The 13,764-nt window shown below is 44.2% G+C and overlaps 1 protein-coding gene across 1 annotated transcript in view; it reads right to left on the bottom strand.

Moving 5' to 3' along the window:
• The window catches only part of LOC144521424 (annexin A2-like), a 20,740-nt gene extending 8,790 nt beyond the window's left edge, over positions 1-11,950 (bottom strand). The window contains exons 1-6 of the mRNA XM_078255993.1: positions 11,713-11,950; positions 6,464-6,526; positions 3,192-3,285; positions 774-868; positions 508-621; positions 317-407 (exon numbers count right to left, since the gene is read on the bottom strand). Of these exons, the coding sequence (XP_078112119.1) occupies positions 317-407; positions 508-621; positions 774-868; positions 3,192-3,285; positions 6,464-6,514 (445 nt within the window). The 5' untranslated portion in view covers positions 6,515-6,526; positions 11,713-11,950. The remainder of the gene's footprint in view (positions 1-316; positions 408-507; positions 622-773; positions 869-3,191; positions 3,286-6,463; positions 6,527-11,712) is intronic.
• Between the last annotated feature and the right edge of the window lie 1,814 nt (positions 11,951-13,764).

Genomic DNA, 13,764 nt, shown 5'->3' with positions numbered 1-13,764 from the left:
ATTATATGTCATTTATATATTGCCATATAGATTTATCGGCGTACATATGGCCTAACTGCCACGGCCGCTGAAACAACGAGACCTCACGGTGCTCTGTACCCGGCTCACAGTCACCTTTTCTCAGCTAAAAGACGCTAAACTTAACTGTCATGTATCGCCGTATTTTCACAGGATATTTCATACAAATTGTTGTGCATAAGGTTTTGTACGATATCATAATAACCCGTCCATGAGAATGCGTTGAAATGTTATATGTTTCTTTTTCTGAACATTTCTTTTTTTCTGATTTTAATTGGAACAAGACTTTGAAACGTACTCTCTTTGTAAACCTTCTTGATGTCCGCCAGTTCTTCGTCGTTTCTGGAGCAGACGATCTCGATGAGGGTCTCCTCGTCTGTTCCCAGTCCCTGGAAACAAAAACACCAGCAGGTAAGAATCCTCATTTGTACTTTGGTACAGTACTTGAGTAAATGTACTTAGTTAGATTCAACCACTGGTGGCTCCGACCTTCATGGAGGCTTTGAGCTCCGAGGCGTCGTACTGAGCGGTGGTCTTCATCAGACCCAGCATCAGAGCCTCCAGAGGGCCGGACAGCGCTGCCTTCAGGGCCGTGTTCAGATCCTGGAAAAGGTCAAGAGCACACACGCCGAATGTCTTAAAAAAAATACTGGAAACAATGATTTGACAGTAATATTTGTGTCTTTGATGTGACATGACATCTACTGATTCAGGCCTTTGAATATCATGTTTATTAAAGCAGAAACATTTCTAACCTTCTTGGCGATACGCTCATATTCAAAGGCGATATCTCTCCGCTGCTCTCCGCTGCGTCTGGTCAGGATGTCGATGACGGTCTGTTCGTCTACACCTGCAGGACGCATATTTGATTTTAGTTTTAAGTTTAATGTCAATGTCAATTAGCCTTGGAAAACCCTGACAAACTTCCGGCAAATGTGAGATTTGCTCTGCAAGTCCGTCTGGCCAAGAGCCAATTCAAGCCCATTTCCAATTTTTCCAAATCGAGGCACCAATCACAACCGTTGAGGTGGGCTCTACACCAATCCCAACCGTTGAGGCGGGCTTTACACCAATCACAACCGTTGAGGTGGGCTCTACACCAATCACAACCGTTGAGGTGGGCTCTACACCAATCACAACCGTTGAGGTGGGCTCTACACCAATCACAACTGTTGAGGCGGGCTTTACACCAATCACAACCGTTGAGGCGGGCTCTACACCAATCACAACCGTTGAGGCGGGCATTACACAATGACAATAGCGCAGCGACGGTGAGCAGCTTTTTGTTTACATTCAACATGACGGCCACCGAAGCGCAGCAACCCGTTGATGCCGCTGTCGCTGCTACGTCACCCGGATCGTTGGTCTGATTGGTTGAAGGACTATCCAATTGCGCCCAGAGGCATTTGGTGACGCCCCTTTGGAAATGGGCTGTGAATGAAGCTTCCCCAGACCCACTCTCAGTTACAGCTGAGAAGGGCCTCGTGTCAACCATGCTAAATGTCAATGTTACTTGCATAGCAACTTTTAATACAAGTAAACCCAAAGTGCTTTACATACAGTGTACACATTAAAACAAACCATGAATATTAATAAGAATGCAATAAACACAACAGAACAATCAACAAAACAAACATAACATGTGCAACCATACAGTATAAGTTCAACTACACGACGGTGTATCATCTCCATACCAACCACTCTTTGTACTTCCGTTCTAACTTTCAACTTTTAGGTTTTTTTGTAGCTGAATATAACATTTGTTGCGTCTAAATATGAGCGTGGATAACCTTAGTGATAGCGAGATGCTTGCTACAGTTACATTTCTATTGATGAATCGGCGAAAACACGTCACAGCTTTGTTCTAGGTGCTCCTCTCTTCAGTCACTCTATAGCTCAACGTGCTCGCGGGCGCACGTTGAGCCTCCTTTAACAGTTTGTAACAGAAATAAAATGGATTATGGATCATTTTATTGTAGCTGACTTAACAAGATGACTTCTTTATTGGCTGTTGTTTATAGGCTCTAAAAAACCTTAATAGATTAATATCCATGATAGAAAGAGTAATAGCTGAGGTTTGCATCTGGAGGTATCCAGTCAACGGTTTGTGGGGGAGGTCTATGGAGAAAATGATTCTGGAACACATTTTGGAAGACAAAGCTAAGAAGCTAAGCAAAGAAAAAGCTCTGTTAATAGATCCAAGATGTTGGATCCTTGTTTGGAAAGTCTGCAAACAATCTCCTTCCCTGGCCATGTCTCCTGACCCCAGAGACTTTACACTGAAAGATCTTTTAAACTCTGAAAGTGTTAAGGCTCTGACACACCAACTCGATAATCAGCCATCGGACAGTCTGGCCAGGTCAGTGACTCTAGTCTCTTTGGTGTTTTCCGTGCCGTCGTCCTTCATTTTGGCCGACCTGACTTGCTGGGTCAGAGGGCGGGCAGTCAGACTCAATGACCAATCTGATTGGTGGAGTGCTAACCTGGAAATGGCGAGCGGGATGAGTGACTAAGCCTCTCAAAATCTGACGAAAATCTTTTAAACTGACCTTTGTCGATCTGAAATGAAGACAGATTCAGCAACTGCACGGCCTGAGATCGTATTTCAAACAAGCCGACATTACTATTGACTGGAGAAGCCAGACCCACGTGACACATTTGTCATTTCCGGTTTTCATTTTTTTGGCAACAATACAGATTAGCACCGCCTGCTGTTATGGAGACGTATTACGTCTCGCGCACGCACAGAACGTACGCTCATGTCGGCGTCGCTTCGTTGTGTTCTGAGGCACTTTTTGGACCTTGGGGAGCTGACTGATCAGTCTGACTGGCTTTTCTGCCAACGGTCGGCCGTCGGGTTGGTGTGTCAAGGCCTTTACAAATATGAAACCCTCATGGTATAAAAAACACATCTGTGAATACATCCGTGGTGAAACCAGCACTTTGTTCCCCTGTTATGGCTTGCTGTAGTCTGAGGCCTCAGGTTTGTTTCTGAAGTGAAAGACTTTGTTGTAACGTGATCCAGATTCTCTGACCTTATGTAAACCTTCATTTTGGCACAGACATCCACTGAACTATTTGTGATGGCACAGGCAGATTCCAGTTACATAACTCTGGGAAAATATGTGTAAACTTGCAGACAACTGGCGAGGTGAGACGTTGGACACGCTCACCTTTAGTTTTGATGGCCGTCTCGATCCTGGCAGCGTCTCTGGCCGGGTCGAAGTCTCGTGCTGGCACCACGGTGGGGAATTTGGGCTCCACTTCCTACAGAGGACAGAGGGAGAGAGATACATGTTTTCTCACAGTCAGAAACAATGTGACAGCTTCTGATGTAAAGGGGTTTCATGTAATGTATTGGAGTTTGTGCAGTTAGACTCTCTATCAAATTGCCAATTTATGCTGACCATGCATGAACAATAGTTACTGTAGATTGTGTGATCGGCTGACTGAAACATTCAAGAATAGCTTTGAGACTTCTCAAGTTGATCTTAACACAATGCTCTTGTGTTGTATGTACAGCGGTTAGATGTTATAAGAATAAGAATCAGCTTGAATGGCAAAGTAAGTGTGAACACATACAGGGAATTGAGTCTGTCCTACACTGAAAAAACACTCCCATAAGTTATTTGTTTAAGATGCAATTACGAGGCGTAATTGTGTAATAACGACTCATATTTAGGTTTGGTGGAAGCGCCCTCTATTGTGACAGGGGCAGGAAGTAAGGTGAGGAAGTATAAGAGCACGCAGGTTGGGGGGGTGGATGGGTCAAACAAACAAACACAGGACTTTCAACCAGGAGACCGGGGTTCATGTCCCGTTTGAAAAGAAAAGGAAACAGAGAGTTATTTTAATTTTACGGAACAAACGGAGCTATGTCACGTTCTGCATCACGTGTAGGGTTCGGTATCGTTTGGAGTTTTTCCGATACCGGTCCTAAAACGATACTTTTAAAACAGTGCCTGTACCTGAACCGATATATATATATATATATATATATATTTTTTTTCTTTTTTTGAAGGAGCACAAAACGACAGTCGGCGACATTAAAGAACAGCTTGTTTATGGCTAAGGCCAGAGGGTCAAAATTAAATGATTTATTAAAAATGTAATAATAATAATAACTTATTTCACCAGTAAATTCCTGTTAAACGACAAAACAACCACTTTATGGGAAAAGGGTATTTTACAATAACTTTGAATGCAGCACAACGCTGGTGAGTTTCAAGTGAACGCACCGTCTGTGTTTTTCAGACGACAGCTACAGACTGTGTTTAATCCAGCTGCTAGCTAACGGTAGGCTAACGTTACCTGCTGTCTAGTGTAGTGTTAACTAGCGTGACATGCGGCGATGTTTCGGTTGCCTCTAACGTCCGTTTCGGAGCATCAGAGGGAAGCGCAGGCATTGAAGTGGCACCGAAATGAGGCGTATTAGCACCGGGTCTCGGTACCCAACCCTAGTCACGAGATAACCTTCAGGAAGTGAAATAATGTTTGATTTGAACCCAAACCTAACCAAACTGGGACCGTTTCACAACAGTAACCACGTGTTTAAAACTGCCACCGTTACCTTCTCTTATTTAGATATGAGGACGGAGAACGCTCCTGTGGGTTGGATCAGAAGGGGGGACAAACGGCTGATATCGTAGTATGCTTTGGAGGCTGATATGTAGGAATCTGAATCTGAATCTGAATGAGACTCCTTTAGCCTCTCAGACAGACGCAGTGGGGCTTTCAACTAGTTCCAATGTAATCCCAACAGCAGCGATAATTAACGCTCATGTTGTCCTCGGGTCAAATTTGACCCCTTTTCAAAGTTTTTTTATATCAGAAAATATGGGACGTCAATAAAGCGCCGAAAATGTAAAAAAACAAATAAACAAAAAACGACAAAACGTTAAAAACGATGAAAGAAACGGTCAAAACCGCAAAAAAACGTCAAAAATAATGGGGAAAGAAACACTAAAATGTAAAATACAAAATTTTGAAAAAAGTGACTGAAACATTGAGACAGGGACAACAAACGTGTTGTTTTTCAAGGTTGACGGGAAGACAACACAAGGGTTAACACTCAGGGTATCCCTTTGGCTGTCATTCATTTTTGGGTTTTGTGTTGGGATTTTATTGCCTTGCAACTTGCAGGGTAAAACCACTTAGTTAGGGATAGGAAAGTGTGGGTGGTGTTACAGATGTTACGTTTAACTCGCAAATGGGACAAGAAGTCCTGCATTGTTTGACCCATCCACAGTCTTTCATGCTACCGTTGTCACTCTTCATAATATGTCATCTCAGAGCCTACGTAGGCTTACTCTCTGCCTGGTGCGTTCCACACAGACGCTAAAGGGGGATTTTTGCGTCTTATCTGACGCTGAGAGCTACTGACCAAGTGTCAGTATTTGACGAGTTCGTAATGAGAACGAGTTGTTGCTATGTCAACACGACAACTAGCAGATATGATCGGTCCGACACACGGGAGCGTGCCTATGTTCCCACAGCCCAATGGTCCCACAGCCCAATGGTCCCACAGCCCTATGTTCCCACAGCCCAATGGTCCCACAGCCCTATGGTCCCACAGCCCAATGGTCCTACAGCCCTATGGTCCCACAGCCCTATGTTCTCACAGCCCAATAGTCCCACAGCCCAATGTTCCCACAGCCCTATGTTCTCACAGCCCAGTGAGAACTGGGCTCTCATTGGAAGGCTGTGGGAACATAGGGCTGTGGGAACATAGGACTGTGGGAACATAGGGCTGTGGGAACATAGGGCTGTGGGAACATAGGGCTGTGGGAACATAGGGCTGTGGGAACATTGGGCTGTGGGAACATAGGGCTGTGGAACTATTGGGCTATGGGAACATAGGGCTGTGGGACCATTGGGCTGTGGGACCATTGGGCAGTGGGACCATAGGGCTGTGGGACCATAGGGCTGTGGGACCATTGGGCTGTGGGACGACAGGGCTGTGGTACCATTGGGCTGTGGGACCATAGGGCTGTGGGACCATTGGGCTGTGGGACGACAGGGCTGTGGGACCATTGGGCTGTGGGACTGTGGGGCTGACCCCCGACAAACAGCTGAAAGAAAACTGTGTTTTATTCTTCGCTCATTGATCGGCCTTCGGTCTCTGCAGGACAACCTCGTCTTCCCTTTATCAGGTTTCTCTCTGGGTGGAGAACCAACCACACCTTTATCTGCTTTACGAGGGCAGTAAAACACTATACCGCCCCGACACTATGGATCCTTTCTCAGGCTGTAAAGATATGAAAATCTGTTCATACGAGCAGTTATGATATCTAAGAAAGATTCAGTGCAGCGTCCACAGATGTTGAGATATGGGTGATATGGTGATATGTTATGGTGCAATAACTGTCGCAGCATTATCTGGATAATAAATATCTTTGTGCATCATTGCGTCGTGTTTCCTGTTTGATGATAGCCGGTGACTCACCCCTCCATACGACAGCGTCAGTTGGCCCAGAAACTCAGAAACGAGCGCCATGTTGAGTCAAACCTGCAGGGAGGCAACACAGAAAGAAGACATTTTTAATGAAAGTTTTTGACAGTTTTGTTTTCTTCATTTTTTTCCCCAATTTTTTGTTGTTGTTGTTTTGCTTTTTTCTGACGTTTTTTTGAACATTTACATTTTTGTCGTTTACTTTTCGACCTTTTTGTCACTTTTTTCCAAGTTAAAAGTCGTTTTCTTCTAGTTTTGATGAGACTAAGCTACTAACGTTACAATGGCAACTACCTGCAGCTTTGTTGTAAACAAATTCAACCCAAGTGCTCTTTGGTGACGTCGTTGCTGTTGATCATCCGTCCATCAACTGAACCAGGAAAGAAAATGCCTCTTCCCTCAATTGGATAGACCTCCAACCAATCAGAGCGCCCCATCTTCTTAGCGACCATCGGGGCCAGCTGATAAATTAAACTTTTGCCGAATCTCGTAGGAAGGACGGCAAAAACATCTTTCCGATCGACAAATTCCTTGATCGGGTTCTCTGTTCCTCTTTTAAAATGAATGCGCTGTCGACATCTTCTATAACAGACGCGATGGCGGACTCTACACGTCAATTCGTCAGTCGTTACTGTTGCTCATCCGTCCATCATCGTATGAAGCCCGCCCTGACAATTTGATTGGTCCAAACAGCTGTGGTTCGAGCATAGTTGCTCCACAACGGACCAAGCCCCATAGACAGTTAAAGAAATTGACAAAGCCACGCCGTAGACGTCCACTGAGACCAGTGAAGGATGTTAGAAGTCACTTTTCTAGTGATGGCTGAGCGTTACTGAGCAGCCTCCAACTGAGCTTGAAGACGTAGATGTGACGTGAGCAACCTGTCTGAAAGTTGGAAGTCTTCTGGTAGCTGTGCCAAGAGAAATCTCAATCATTCCCAATCTAGCAGAGACGGAGAGCGTAGGTATATGTAAGGAGATAACATAGACACAGGCTCATTACTGCTAACTACAATGCTAGTTAAAGGTGCTGTAAGTGACATTTTTTGTCACATACAGCAAACATCTCCTCACTATCTGCTAGCTGCCTGTCCCCTGAACACACTGTAAAAAAACATCTCCTCACTATCTGCTAGCTGCCTGTCCCCTGAACACACTGTAAAAAAACATCTCACTATCTGCTAGCTGCCTGTCCCCTGAACACACTGTAAAAAAAACGCGGTCTCTGTAGACAGCCCAGGCTCCACAAATGCCAACAAAAACAAACTGCGCCAACCTGCACCACCAAACATAACAAACAGTCGTCCAGTGTTCCAGCCAATAACGGACAAGGAGGAGTTGGTTGAGTCATGAACGTGCATTGTGGAAGTAGCCTACTGGCTAATGCTGCTGCAGTGATGGCTGCGAAATGTTGTACCCTAAAAAACGATCACATCACTTAGAGCACCTTTAACATTAGTAATTACACTTAAACAGCTAATGGAAGTCCAAACTGCCTGAGAGCTTCTCCTGTACTATACGGTAACTCCTCTACTATGAGACAGGAAGTCTCGTGGTTATGACCCAATCGTTAGCCTATTGTTATAAAAACGTCTGCTACGGAGCCATAACGTGAGCTACAAGGTAATGGAGCCTTTTATAGATTGTCGTGTTTCTTTAGAAATAAACAACGGACAAATAGAGTCTTTAAACGCTTCAGATGTAAAGGTATTCTCTGTCAAAGTGACGTCAGAATGAATGGGAGTCAATGGGATGCTAACGGGATGCTAACGGGATGCTAACGGGAGGTGATGGCTTGTTAGCATCAGAATGGCGCCATAGGAGCTACGCTTTGTGGAGGCTAGCTTACCCCCTTGTCAAGTCCAGACCGAACTTCCCGACCTCAAATGTTGTGGGCGGGGCTATGTTTGGCTGGCATCCATGCTAGTGTTAGACGGTATTTTTTTCCGCTTCCTGCACTTTTTTGTCGCTTTTAAAAAATGTTTTTTTTTCACATTTTTTCAACGTTTTCAGTTGATTTCCATTCAATGAAAATCTGGTGCTGCTCTCCAGTAAGTACATCTTCTCTTTCTGATATTTTATGTATATGTATTATGTTTCTATTCAGGGTTTCTTATGCAGAAATTAAAAAGCAATGATTCAGACGGTATTTTAACCGTCTTTTTAACGTTTTTCTCACTTTTTTCCGATGTTTTCGACACGTCCTACTGAAAAACAGGATGGGAACTTTCCTTCCGGCATAAGAGGTGAAATCACAAAGACACGAGTTGTGATTTCACCTCACCGACGGTCACAACTACACATTTCCTCCCGGTGGAAACGTTTCAAGGTTTCCTCTTCAGCAGATTTTCTAAAAGCAATAAGACGAGCAAACAATAGCCTGTTAACACCGAGCGCTTCAGAATCCAGCGGGCTGTAAACGCCTCAGGTAGGTGTGTTTGATTGATTGACCAGGACGTGGCAGAGGGTGTGTCTGCAGATAAGGACAAATGGATCACAGAACAAACAGCTCTGGAGACGCACGGCGCCCGTTATGTGACACACACACACTGAACTGAAGTATTAGTTTGATTAGTAACACATAATCAATACAGTTATCGTGATTTAATACATTGCAGAGGAGCTGGAAAGCTCTCCCGACCTTTGACACTCTTGCAAAAAATGAAGAGGAACAGGAAGTGTGTGCAGGTCAGTGTTTTTTTTCATCACCTAGCAACAGCTGATATACAGACAGTCCTGACGCTGACAATTCTTTTTTGTTTGTTGGAGTTTAAAGGGAAACGTCAACATTTTAAATATTATATTTTTGGACGTTTTTGTTACTTTTTCAAGGGTTTTTTTGGACAATTTTTTCAATGTTTTCGTCGCCTTTCTGGAGGTTTTTTTTCAGAGTTTTTGTCGCACTTTTTTCTGACATTTTTTGACATTATTTTTGGCATTTACAGGACAGCTGAAAGAGGAGAGAGAGGGGGAACGTCTTGCAGCAAAGGGCCGCAGTTCGGAATCGAACCCGCGGGCGCTGTGTCGAGGACTGAGCCTCTGTATATGGGCACGCGTTAAAGAATCAGACTCTTATTTTGAAAGTTCAGGAAATGTTAGAATAAAAATGTCCAAATGCATGCTTTAAATAAGAGTTTTGTTGGGCGCCTGGTTAGTTCACCTGGTGGAGCAGGCGCCCGTATATAGAGGTTCACTCCTCGACGCAGTGGCCGCGGGTTTGACTCCGCCCTGCGGCCCTTTGCTGCATGTCCTAACCCCTTCTCTCTCCCCTTTAAGGCCTAAGCTGTCCAAGTAAAGGCCTAAAATGCCCCAAAATATTCTTTAAATAATAGTTTTGCGAGTCAGTATTTGGTTACAAAATGCTACTCAATGAGTCATCTCCCTGCATCCTGTTGATTTCAAAATAAAAGCCTTTAGTCAGCGGTGAGTCCAGAAACTAGTCGTCTCCGATTCCTAAATTTGTCGACTTAACAACATGTGATTGTTGTCTTTAACGTCTTTTTTAAGGACCTTCAAGAGCAACCGGTCCAGATAAAGAAACATAGAAAAGAACAACCTTCAGATGACTGCTGTCTGTTTAGAGCAAGGCCGCCCAATTCGGGGCCCGTGGGCCAAGTCTATCTGTCTGTCTGTCTGTCTGTCTGTCTGTCTGTCTGTCTGTCTGTCTGTCTGTCTATCTATCTGTCCGTCTATCTATCTGTCTGTCTATCTATCTATCTATCTATCTATCTATCTGTCTATCTGTCTGTCTGTCTGTCTGTCTGTCTGTCTGTCTGTCTGTCTGTCTATCTATCTGTCCGTCTATCTATCTGTCTGTCTGTCTGTCTGTCTGTCTGTCTGTCTGTCTGTCTATCCATCTATCTCTCTGTCCGTCTATCTATCATTCTGTCCGTCTGTCTGTCTATCTATCTATCTATCTGTCTGTCTATCTATCTATCTATCTATCTATCTATCTGTCCGTCTGTCTATCTGTCTGTCTGTCTGTCTGTCTGTCTGTCTGTCTGTCTGTCTATCTCTCTACCTATGAGAGAGTTTTATATAATAATATAACAGAAAATGTTCTGTATTTTTACAAAGTCCAGGTAACGAGCCGCCGAAACCTTTTCAGTTATTTTACAGATTCATTTCTTAGAGTGTCTCCTGAAGTCTTTTGTTTCTGCTTCCAGTGCAGCGCTCCACCACCTCTCTGTGATCCTCCCTCTTCATTTGACACCAACATGATGCTCTGGTAATTACAGGCGGGCAGAGAGCAGTGTGGTCTGCAGGGAGGACTTTACCCGGCCGCACCCATCCACCAACACATGTGGAAGGCTTCCATCGAGGCGCCTGAGTGACATTTGATCCCTCCTCCCTCCTGTCCCTCCTCTGGGTCCAATCTGACCCATTTTCTAAAAGTTTCTATATCAGAAATGTGGGTTTCTATCAACCACAGTGTCCCAAAAACATAACGTGGATGGTTCCATACGACGCTCTTTACAAGTAACATAAATGATCAGTTCACTATTTTCATTGAATTTGGGTGTTTTATTCAATTTTATAGCATTTGAAGAAAAAAACCCGAGAAAAACAAAAACTTGAATAGTGGGCGGGATGACAACACGAGGGTTAAATGATTTTTTGCAAACTCACTGAGGCTGGTTGACTCATTGGACCTTGGACTTTGTTATTCAGCCCATATATTTCTGGAAACTGATTGTTGGAAATTGGATTACTTTTGCTCTGGTATTTCCCCTAAGCATCTTTGTTACTTGTTGGTTACTACAAAATAAAATCAGAAGAAATGGGTTGCTGCAAAATAAGCATCACTGCTCCTAGATTGTTCCTGTTTTCTGTTTTCCATTGCTGATGTCAGTTCTTTTTAAAAAACTAAATATGCAGAGTTTGGTCCTTTATCTTGAGGGATTTGTGCCTGGAAAGTCCTGCAAAAAACCCTGAATATTATGCTTCACTATCAGGAAGACACACAGTAAATCTCAGATACTTTAACTTCAAGTAATATCAAGTAATAAATCCTGGAAAAGTTATTTTCTTGTAACGTACTTGTACTTTTACTCAAGTATTGCTTACAAGTACTTTAGACAAGACTGGACAGTATGTTTCTTGCAGTTTAAAGTACAGAAAAACCACAGAAATGCTTTGTTTTGTGCTCGTTCTCTCCTGTGTTCTTCTAGCAGTCGAGCAGTTAAGCAGAGCTGAAATCTCCATGCAAACAAACATCTGTGGGAGATATGCGTGTTTCCTTACCTCCAGCAGAAGCAGCAGCAGCAGTGAGGCAGCGTGCAGCAGCAGCTCCGTTATGTTCCAGGACGGTACAGGGCGTGGTGTTAAATAGCCGACTCACACACACACACACACACACACACACACACACACACACACACACACACACACACACACACACACACACACACACTCTGCCCTATCTGCGTTCTGGGATGACTCAGTGAACTAAACGTTTACGCATCAGACTGAACACATGAACATAAATTCCTCACCGAGGTTCAGATCGCCTCGCCTGCTTTCTGTCTCTCATTTCCAAGGTCAGACACAATGCTGGTTTCTGATTGGTTGGCAGGTTGGCATGTGTCCATTAAAGTAGTAAACGGGGACATCTGAAACTGTTTAAGCACTGTCCTGATAATTAAGTGTGTTTGTTGTCTCTCCATGGAAACCTGGGAACTCGTTATCCATACTGGACAATTCTGCACCTCATGATTTGTTCATTCATTTAACAGAGATGCTCACAAGTCTCTGAGCTAGAGTCCGAGTCAAGTCTCGAGTCTCTGAGCTAGAGTCCGAGTCAAGTCTCGAGTCTTTGAGCTAGAGTCTGAGTCTCTAGTCTCTTAGCTAGAGTCCGAGTCAAGTCTCGAGTCTCTGAGCTAGAGTCCGAGTCTCTAGTCTCTTAGCTAGAGTCCGAGTCAAGTCTCGAGTCTCTGAGCTAGTCCAAGTCAAGTTTCAAGTCTCTTAGCTAGAGTCTGAGTCTCTAGTCTCTGAGCTAGAGTCCAAGTCAAGTCTTGAATATCTGAGCTAGAGTCCAAGTCAAGTCTCAAGTCTCTGAGCTAGAGTCTGAGTCTCTTAGCTAGAGTCCAAGTCAAGTCTCTAGTCTCTTAGCTAGAGTCCGAGTCTCTAGTCTCTTAGCTAGAGTCCAAGTCAAGTCTCTAGTCTCTTAGCTAGAGTCTGAGTCTCTAGTCTCTGAGCTAGAGTCCAAGTCTCTAGTCTCTTAGCTAGAGTCCAAGTCAAGTCTTGAGTCTCTGAGCTAGAGTCCAAGTCAAGTCTTGAATATCTGAGCTAGAGTCCAAGTCAAGTCTCTAGTCTCTGAGCTAGAGTCTGAGTCTCTAGTCTCTGAGCTAGAGTCCAAGTCAAGTTTCTAGTCTCTTAGCTAGAGTCCGAGTCTCTAGTCTCTGAGCTAGAGTCCAAGTAAAGTCTCAAGTCTCTGAGCTAGTCCAAGTCAAGTCTCAAGTCTCTTAGCTAGAGTCCGAGTCTCTAGTCTCTGAGCTAGAGTCCAAGTCAAGTCTCTAGTCTCTTAGCTAGAGTCCGAGTCTCTAGTCTCTTAGCTAGAGTCCAAGTCAAGTCTCTAGTCTCTTAGCTAGAGTCCAAATCAAGTCTCTAGTCTCTTAGCTAGAGTCAAAATCAAGTCTCTAGTCTCTTAGCTAGAGTCCGAGTCTCTAGTCTCTGAGCTAGAGTCCAAGTCTCTAGTCTCTGAGCTAGAGTCCGAGTCTCTAGTCTCTGAGCTAGAGTCCAAGTCAAGTCTCAAGTCTCTGAGCTAGAGTCCAAGTCAAGTCTCAAGTCTCTGAGCTAGTCCAAGTCAAGTCTCTAGTCTCTGAGCTAGAGTCTGAGTCAAGTCTCGAGTCTCTGAGCTAGAGTCCAAGTCAAGTCTTGAATATCTGAGCTATGGTCCAAGTCAAGTCTCAAGTCTCTGAGCTAGAGTCTGAGTCTCTAGTCTCTTAGCTAGAGTCCGAGTCTCTAGTCTCTTAGCTAGAGTGCAATTCAAGTCTCTAGTCTCTTAGCTAGAGTCCGAGTCTCTAGTCTCTGAGCTAGAGTCCAAGTCTCTAGTCTCTGAGCTAGAGTCCGAGTCTCTAGTCTCTGAGCTAGAGTCCAAGTCAAGTCTCAAGTCTCTGAGCTAGAGTCCAAGTCTCTAGTCTCTGAGCTAGAGTCCGAGTCTCTAGTCTCTGAGCTAGAGTCCGAGTCTCTAGTCTCTGAGCTAGAGTCCAAGTCAAGTCTCAAGTCTCTGAGCTAGTCCAAGTCAAGTCTCTAGTCTCTGAGCTAGAGTCTGAGTCAAGTCTCGAGTCTCTGAGC

Source organism: Sander vitreus, chromosome 1, assembly GCF_031162955.1.
Source record: "Sander vitreus isolate 19-12246 chromosome 1, sanVit1, whole genome shotgun sequence".
Lineage (NCBI taxonomy): Eukaryota > Metazoa > Chordata > Actinopteri > Perciformes > Percidae > Sander > Sander vitreus.
The sequence above is the reverse complement of the archived record's forward strand: the minus strand, read 5'-3'. Positions and strand labels throughout refer to the sequence as shown.